At 43.9% G+C, this 9,663-nt stretch overlaps 1 protein-coding gene across 1 annotated transcript in view; it reads right to left on the bottom strand.

Moving 5' to 3' along the window:
- Positions 1 to 306: 306 nt before the first annotated feature.
- The window catches only part of LOC122144417 (deleted in malignant brain tumors 1 protein-like), a 46,950-nt gene continuing 37,593 nt past the window's right edge, over positions 307 to 9,663 (bottom strand). Inside the window, exons 2-6 of the mRNA XM_042755311.1 lie at positions 2,374 to 2,397; positions 1,927 to 2,245; positions 1,529 to 1,834; positions 1,138 to 1,425; positions 307 to 731 (exon numbers count right to left, since the gene is read on the bottom strand). Coding sequence (XP_042611245.1) covers positions 679 to 731; positions 1,138 to 1,425; positions 1,529 to 1,834; positions 1,927 to 2,221 — 942 coding nt within the window. The 5' untranslated portion in view covers positions 2,222 to 2,245; positions 2,374 to 2,397 and the 3' untranslated portion in view covers positions 307 to 678. The remainder of the gene's footprint in view (positions 732 to 1,137; positions 1,426 to 1,528; positions 1,835 to 1,926; positions 2,246 to 2,373; positions 2,398 to 9,663) is intronic.

Genomic DNA, 9,663 nt, shown 5'->3' with positions numbered 1-9,663 from the left:
TGGATCACGTACTTTTCCTGCAGGAGCTCATTCTGTTTCCTCATATATTTTTAGATGCATAGAAATGCGTTATTCAGTGCTGTAATCGGCTGAAGTTGGACGTGCACTGTGGGCAGACCCGACTAATCGATAATGAGAATCGTTGTCGATGATTTTCATTATCAATATTAATAGATTTTATCGATTAGTTGTTGCAGCCCTAGTAAAGATGAATCTGCATTATTCTAATGTTTACATACTTTATAATGTAAATATGTAATATCTTTCTTTTTACAAAGAGGATGATTATTATGGCAGAAAAAAATGAAAGCAGTATAGCTGAAACCACAGCAATAATGACACAGGCATGTTTGAGTTAAACTTTCATTACCAGCAGTCCAGTTTGATTTTAAGCATTTTACATCAATACCTGTGAAACTGATGACCAGCATTTGAGAGGCAGATGAACGGAAGGTACGTGACGACACACTGACTTCATAAACACAACTGTAGTTTCCCTCATGCAAATAATCTGCCTCAGGAAAGAAGAAGGAGGCGGAGTGATTGACAGCTGATTGACTGCTGGTGATACTTGATTCCCTAAACAAGTAGAAGAAGCCTCCAGGATAACGAGATTCAGTGGAACAGATAATAGTGAAACTGTGGCCCCTGGTGATCACTGGCCCCTGAGGCCCCACGTCAAACCCACCCATCAGGAGCACTGTGGGAAATGCTGGGCTGCTGCAAATCCACTAGAAAACAATAAGAATACATTTAGATGGTTACAGTTAGAATCAGAAGTACAGGAGCCTGAGGTATTAAAAAAAGCAAAAAAAAATCATCAATTCATGAATAAATTCACTTCCAGTCAACTGCATTTAACCACTGAAGTGACATACAGCCAAGTATGGTGACCCATACTCAGAATTCGTGCTCTGCATTTAACCCATCCAAAGTACACACACCCGAAGTAGTGGGCATAATTTATGCTGCGGCACCCGGGGAGCAGTTGGGCGTTCGGTGCCTTGCTCAAGGGCACCTTAGTCGTTGTATTGCCAGCCAGAGACTCGAACCCACAAGGGTTAGGAGTCAAACTCTCTAACCACTTGGCCACGACTTCCATGAGGATGGTGATGGGACAAGATTGAACGCACTTACCCACAGTGATGTTAACACTGTTGCTCCAAGGTGACTTGATAGTGTTGTTTTGGTATGAGTAATGACAGCTGTAGTTGCCCTGATGTGAGACGTCCACATTAACAATGTTGAAAGTCACACTAGAGACATGTTTCTGGGAGGATATAGATGGCCCGTTTATGAAGAGCTGGAATTCAGCATTAACACTGCACCTTGGATTAGGTGTTGTGCATCTGAACTGGATATTTTCTCCTCGAGAAACAAATAAATATGTGGAGGTCAGGGAAAGTGTGGGTATCTGCAGTTCACCTGCAAAACAAATCAGACAATGTTATATAAAGAATGAAATCCATCAACTCTAACCGTTTAATGAAATTTGCTCCAAAATAATGTTTCTAAAGATTTGGCTTACCTGAACAAACAACACCAGCATCTTCACCATGATTACAGTCATGTGTTCCTAGTTCACTGTGTGAACACTGTGTGAGGCTTCCCTCACTTCCCAAGCATTTGACATCATCAAGCCAGACTGATCCACTGCCTTGACCAAAGGCGGCATTATGAAGTGCACTGATGGCTGATCCACACTCTAACTGTCTGCACACCACAGCAGCATTTGTCATGTCCCAGTTATCATCGCACACGGTTCCCCACTGGCCATTATGATAGATCTCCACTCTCCCACAGCATGAATCCACCCCATTGACCAACCTTGTGTCTGATTGATGGCATTAAAAATTAAAAGTACAAAGTGATTAAAAAATATAGTTTTTGGCTTATCTGTGTGTTGTATGTAAAATATGATTTTACCTTGTATACAGACAACACCTGCATCTTCAGAATGACCGCAGTTATGTGTTCCAACAGAAGAGTGTGAGCACTGTGTGAGGGATGTTTCATGTCCTGTACATCCCACGTCATCCAACCAGATCTGACCACTTCCCTGGCCAAAATGAGCACTTTCATGTGCACTATCAGCTTTTCCACATCTCAACTGTCTGCACACCACTGTAGCATCATTAATGTCCCAGCCATCATCGCACACTGTCCCCCACATGCCATCATAAAAGATCTCAACTCTTCCTGAACAGTTTGTTGTCACCATTTACCAGTCTAATATTATAATCTCCTATTTAAATAAATAAATAAATTCCATTATGATACAACATGCAGACTTGCAAACTAAACAAACTTGGCATTGTTCATATGTAATGTAACTAGAATGAGAACTGACCTTTAAATCAATCTGTTACTTACCAGTTACAGTAGTTAGAGCACTGGCTATAGAGACCAAAAAAAAAAAAAAAGCGTGTAATTTAGCAACCTTGTAGATTTACACTTATGGAGCAAAAAACATGTTGACTTAATGCAATAACAGGCAGACAGATATGATTCTTCAAACAGATGACTTCAGAATGATAGGGCAACATAAGCTCAAAATAACATGAGCACCACTCCCTAATGTACTACTCCTCCATGTGTTTTTTGAATAATAATAATAATAATAATAATAAAAAAAGAAAAAAAATAGAACAATCATCTCACATGTACCTTTGCATAAACAGCAAAACAAAAAAACTATATATTTTTCCAGTATGATTTTTTTTTTTTTTTCAGACTAAAGTCTAATTTCCCTGAATCCACCAACTGTAACCAATGACTTCTAATCTACTCCCAAACTGCATCCCGGAATGGCCCTTATCAAGTTCATAACCTTCTTACTTTTGGCTTATATGGAAAAAATATGTGTCAAACTACAGCGTCAACAAACAAAAAAAAAACACTTTAAAAAAAAACAAACAAACAAAAAAAAAAAACTCCCATACAATTACATTTTATATCTACTGGGGCTATCACAATATCATTTTTTTTCCCCACTAAACTATTGTCATAGTCAAAAGAAGTCATAATAACAATACACTGTGATGTATGTATAGATATGTTGAATTAATCTTTTTCAGAATTATTTCTTTTTTTTTATCACATCATTGCATACAAAAAGAACAATTACACTCAGTGGTATGGCTTCTTACTGGATGTGGTTATATGATTCACCAAGCTGGACCTCCAGAGTGCATATAACCTCATCCAGATATTTTGGGGAGATGAATGGAAGACTGCACTTGTAACCCCAAAAGGCCACTGTGATCCTGCCATAATGCTACACTGAAACGCTCCAATGTTGTCTAGGATCTGCATGCTTTAATCACCGGTTTATTCACAACTTCAGTTCCATAAGCCATCCACTTATTAACTTCCTGAAGGGTAAGCCCAAGTCTCTCTCTTTGACCCCTGAAACCACCCAAGCCATGAAAGATCTGAAGAAGGCATTCAGCAGTGCATCACTCCTCATCCATTCAGACTCCAACATACCCATTTGTCGTCAAGGTTAATGCATCTATGACCGGGGTAGGAGTGGTGCTCTCACAGTAGCAGGGGAAGCCTCCCAAGCTCAATCCATGCACCTTCTCCAAGAAACTATGAAGGAACCATGAAATACGTAAATGTGAAATGCTTGCCATTAAATTAGCCCTGGAAGAATGGAGGCACTAGCTCACCATCTGACAGACCATAAGAACCACAAGCATCTTTGGGATGCTAAGACGCTCAACCCACGGCAAGACAGGTGGGCGCTGTACTTTACCAGGTTCAACTTCTCCATCTCCTATTGTCCAGGATCAGAGAACACCAAGGCAGATGCTCTTTCACCTCTTCATGCTCCCGAAGATGCTCTCGAGTCCCCAGAGCCAGTGATTCCCTCTAGCCTCATTAAAAGCCCAATCCAGTGGAACTGAACAGCTCACGAATGACTAATGCCACCAAAGCAGTTTCAAACTTATGATTCCCAGAACCCAAATAACTCAGTTGATCTCCTCTGTTCATTCCTCAGTGGGCACTGGCCAATCAAACTTTCTCACTACTTCAAGATTGCTTCTGGTGGCCAGGTATGGGATAGGATGTCAGAAGTTTCTTTCAAGGACGCCAAGACTGTGCCATCTCAAAGATTCCACACCTCTTACCAGCCAGCATTATCCTCTCACTGCCCATTCCACACTGTCCATGGTCAAAATGCACTTTGTCACTGACCTACCTTCCTCTGTCAGTAATACCTGCATTCTCATTATAGAAGCCAGATTCTCTAAAGCCTGCCACTTATTACCACTCAAGAGTCTTCCCACTGCTATGGAAATGGCAGAGTTATTGTTTAGCCATGTATTTCATAACTTTGGTTTCCCCAAAGATATTGTTTAGACCATGCACCACAGATTTCTGGAAATCTTTCTTTGCCCTCCTAAGTCTGGCCATGAGCCTCTCCTCTGGATACCTCCCACGGACTAACTGGCAAATGGAGAGGAAGATCTTAGAGATTGGAATATTCCTCTGAACTTTCTTCTTCAGGAACTTCTTCACCTGGGCAGTGTACTTCCAAAAGTCCCTCAAGCAACCAACCACTGGCCTTTCTAGTACATTTTTGGTTGCCAGCCTCATTGTTCCCGTGCTCCAGGGAACCGTTGGATATTCCAGCAGTTGACTACTGGTTCCAGGAGAGCAAGTGAGTCTGGGACAGCACTGGAGACAGGGATGCTGTAGGTTAGTAGCACAGGTAATAATTTAATAGTCCATAGTCTGCATTTCCAGACATTGAGTGCAAATAAGATGTGTGGTTAAATACTGTGGCTGATTGGTGAGTGGATGTGCTGAAGGTGCCTGGCACATCTTTGACACTTACCACATAAATTATATTATTTTTATATTTATATATATTTTTATATATTTTATATTCTATACAGTGATAAATGTTACATTGATTGGCTTTGCATTATAAATATTCATTATCCCTTTGAAAATACCCTAGATGGCTTGAAGAACACAGACATATATTTTTACAGTCGTGTTTATTGTCTTCTTGTTTAATCCGTTAAAACGTCTCTATCTGCATTTTATTCAGCTTCATGTTGGTGTTGCTTAAACCTCCAGACTAAAAAAAAAATCAACCCACAAAAAACAGTGTAAGTGTCACCCAATTCTGAAGGAAAACAGCAGACTTGGTAATACTGGATGGCAACCAGTTTTAAAGTGCAATAGTTTCACCTTCATTGCGATCTTAACCAGATAGTTACTAGAGCTGGGTTATTTATGATATTATCATACGTTTGTCAGAACTATGGACTTGTCTGTGTGTTTTTTCCCCTGTGACACAGTTTCTGTCTTTCCTTGATTGTTGATTTGTTCCCAGGTGTGTCTCCGTAGTTCCCAGGTGTGTCTCCTTAGTTTAAAAAGCCCCAGTCTATTCAGTTCAGTTTTGTCGAGTCTACCAGTTCCCTGTGTGTGTCTTCCTCCTGTTCTCCATGTCAGATTTACCCCTGTGTTGGATTAATAAAGACTATTTCGATTATTCTCGGCTCCGAGTTCCTTCCGGCAGCATAGTGTGACAGAAGACTCGAAATTAACAGTTTAAATTGCGTGTCTATCCTCCGTTTGTTTTCCGGCTTTCCTCAGTCTTTTTATTTCCGTTGTGTCCCCCATGGATCCTCTCCTTCGCCCTGAATTCATCCTCCTCCTGCTGCAAATTAGCTGGAGCGTCATACCAGACTGTTTCTGGCTATCGCCCATCTCACCACCTACCCGGATGACGCGCTCTGTACATTCTATGACGCCAGCCTCAACACCTCGTGCAGAGTGCCGTTGTCCGAAGATGGCCCTCGAGTGGAATTCACTGCCTTTTTGGTGAGAAATGTATCTTCGTTCCCCGCCGGTTCCCAGGGATTGATCGCCAGTGCCAATCCCGACCCAGAGCCCAGCCCACCATCTCCCCGTGGTATGGAGCATAAGCACAATACGCACAAAACGGGGCTGAAAACATGCGTACGCCAGTTCCTGCGCAAAAGGTGATACCAGGGGCCTCATTTATATAAAGCTTGCGTACGCACAAAACGGGGCTGAAAACATGCGTACGCCAGTTCCTGCGCAAAAGGTGGGATTTATAAAGAAAAACTTGACGTGAAAATATGCGCACCTACACGCAAACTCTTACCCATGCATACGCACATTTTTAAGACAAAGCAGTTTGGCGACACTGATGGTGAGTTGAGGAATTGACTGCGGATAAAGGGAATTAACCCTTTGCAAAATGGCAAAATTTACTTTGACATATTACAATATTTACAAGTTGCTCATAGGTCCCGGTTACAACAAAAAATACAAATAACATTAAATCACCATTATGGGTCCTAAAGATACATACATGCATGTTTGAACTTGGGCCAGCATTACAAAGACCAACAACACGGAACCGCACCATCCCGGTACCAACCCAAGTACTTTCAGTTTTAGGATTTTTGGCAACCGGGACATATCAGCGGGAAATAGGCGACAGGTAACTAAGTGTACTTTTTTTTTATGCAAAACCTTATTGATTTTAACATTCCTATTAATTTGTCATAGGTCTGGGATTTCACAGCCATCCCTAAGCTCAATAATGCCTGCAGTTTTGAAAGGGATTATTCAAATGACCAATCGATACATAAAGTTTCCTTACACTGTTGGAGAACAGGCCAATATCAAAAGGCAATTTGCAGCAATGTCCGGTTTCCCAAATGTAATCGGCGCAATTGACTGCACTCATATTGCTATAAGAGCTCCATATGTAGATGAATTCATTTGTGAATCGCAAACATGTGCATTCAATAAATGTGCAAATTATATGTGACGACAACAACTGAATGGTATCCCTGTTCCCCCCGACCTACCACAACACCAGCATGAAGAGCCTGACCCACACCCCCCTCCCCAACAAGAAGGACATCATCAGGGAGCAAGGCTCCGTCAGGAAGTATTGCGCCATTTGTGAAGAACAACAGTGCAAAGGTTCATTTTTTAACAAGATCTTTTAATGTAGATGCAATGTCACCTAGCACAACCCTTATTTGCTTAAGCTCATCTGTGATTACAGTAATTGCATTAATGGTGTCTCTCTGTGTCTGCAGAACAGCCTCAGTCAGCACCCGGCCACTTCCCGCCGTGCCATAAGGTCGGGACGCACTTGTGCTGGGGACCTCGGGAAACTCCATAGCCCCTGCAGACTCTGCGCTGGGAGTTTCCTCACACTGGTCTCCCGCAGACTCTGCAAGAATAAGGACTAAACCAATTGTACACTCAAAAAAATAAATTGTTGAATGAACATGATTTATTCGTAGCACCCATTATGCATCTAATCAAATCAAGTAAACTTGCACTGCTTCGAATAATAATTTAGTTACAAATAACAAGAATTAATCATTTTAACATAACTAAACGTGTTATATTTTTATCAATCAGACATATTTGTATTTTGCAAATCAAACAAGTGGCTAGTTGACTTTTTTTGAGTGTATAATTTATTTTGTTTAATTGAGCACACAAGCAATAAAGTTATTTACCTGGTTCCCCTGTATCCAGCACATCTGTGTCTCCCTCCCTCTCAGACACAATGCCACACACACTGGTTTGGCCGAGAATCGAGGCCATTCGGGTCTCCATTGGGGACAAATCGGGGGCGCCTTTGCCCCCACCAGTCGCACACACACTCTGTCGGTGAGAGGCAAGCCGTTTCTTTGCTCCCACCTTGAGATCGGACCACTTCTTTTTTACATCTGGAACCGTCCTGTTTGCCGAAGCAACTGCGTTTACCGCAGCAGTGATGTGTTGCCATTCTAAATATTTTTTTTTATTGGTAATTCCACTGCTGTGGCCACCAAACAAAAATAGCCTTCCTTTCATCCACCTCACTCACAAGAACCTCTATTTCTGCCTCAGAGAAATTTCGCTTCTTGCCCTTGCTCTCCATTGCTGCCATGATTTTGTTTTTAAAAAAGACAAATTTCCTTGCTCCTTTTAATATGCATGGCCATTGAGGTAATTTGCATTGTCTATATATGGTTGAATGTGGGCGGATAAAGGGCGGTAAATGATTTTTTTTTTGCGTGCGCAAATTATCAGGTAGGCTGTGATTTATAAAGTGAAAATTGCGTGCAGGTGTGCGTACGCATGGTTTTATAAATCTGAATATTTTTTTGCATACGCTATTTTTGGCTTTTGTGCGTACGTAGAGTTTTAGTAAGGATCCTACGCACAGTTTTATAAATGAGGCCCCAGGTGCGAAAACCGGCTACAGTGCCCACCGCAAGGGAGAGAGCCGCGGATGGTGTGAGCACGGAGTGAAGCTCCCCCCCCTGCATCGCGGCTGAGGGTGAGCGGACTATGGAGTGCCAAAAGGGCCAAAATGTGGAGGTGGATGAACTGCCCCCTCTCCTCTCTCCGGAGATTGAACTGCCCCCTCTCCTCTCTCCGCTCCTAGAAAGTGTCCTCCAGTGCCTGCTCCTAGAAAGTGTCCTCCAGTGCCTGCTCCTCAAAAATGTCCACCCTCCCCCACCCACTCCTGCCGTCTCCACCGCTGTCGTCTGGCAGCCTCTCTGCTCACCCTCAGCCCACCATCTATGCGGTGCGAGCTCCGCTGGACTGCCATCCTCCAGCGTCACCATGGTCGGAGTCTCCCTCGCCTCCAGCCTCCGAGGCCTGGATTCCGCCTCAGCCCGTAGACCCAGCGGCTCCACCTTGGCTCCTAGCTCGCTCGCCTCCACCGTCATTCATCAGCTCCACCAGGCTCCCTTGTCCCTCCGGCTCCACCTTGGTTGGGCGTTGACCCGCCATCGCCTCTGGACTCCTCTCCACTAGCTGTGCCTAGTCGCTCCATCCCACCAGCTCCGTTGGGCTCCTTCCACCCGCCAGATCCACCTTGGTCCTCAGTCGCTCTGGCTCCGCCATGGATATCTGGATCTCCGCCTCGGTCGCCAGAGCCCTCAGCTCCACCCTGACCCCCTGGATGCTCGCCATCCCCCTGGCTCGTTGGCTCTCTGTCTCCGCCTTGGGCTCCTCCACCACCTGCTCTGCCGTCGTTGGTTGGTCCCCTGGAGTCGGCGGCCATTCCTACTCCATGGCTCCTTCCACCGTCGGATCCACCTTGGGCCATCATTATGGCGGTGGCCTGGGTCCAGCTGGACTCCTCCTGCTCCAAGCTTTCTCCTGGCTCCTCCCTCCGTGGTCTTTGTCTGCCGGCCCCCTCCCAGGGGTCCGTCCTCCACTGGAACCTCCTCCAAAGTTCCCACCCACGCCTCCCTCTGTTGTAACTACGGTGCGAGGATGCACCTTTCGGAGGGAGGGCATTATGCCAGAAACTATGGACTTGTCGTGTGTGTTCTTTTTTTTTTTTCTCCCTGTAACCCAGTTTCTCTCTCTCCTTGATTGCTGATTCAATCCCCGGTGTGTCTCCTTAGTTCCCTCATTATCCTGAGTTTAATAGCCCAAGGCTATTCAGTTCAGTTTTGTCAGGTCTACCAGTTCCATGCATGTGTATTCCTCCTGTTCTCCATGTCAGATTTACCCCCTGTGTTGGATTAATAAAGACTATTTCGATTATTCTCGGCTCCGTGTTTCTTCCGGCAGCATAGTGTGACAGGTTATCGCCAATACCAATATTTTGTCCACCCTAATTAACAGGATAACAATTTT

The sequence above is a fragment of the Cyprinus carpio genome, unplaced genomic scaffold (assembly GCF_018340385.1).
Source record: "Cyprinus carpio isolate SPL01 unplaced genomic scaffold, ASM1834038v1 S000006662, whole genome shotgun sequence".
Classification (NCBI taxonomy): Eukaryota; Metazoa; Chordata; class Actinopteri; order Cypriniformes; family Cyprinidae; genus Cyprinus; species Cyprinus carpio.
This window is presented reverse-complemented; position numbering and strand designations above follow the sequence as displayed.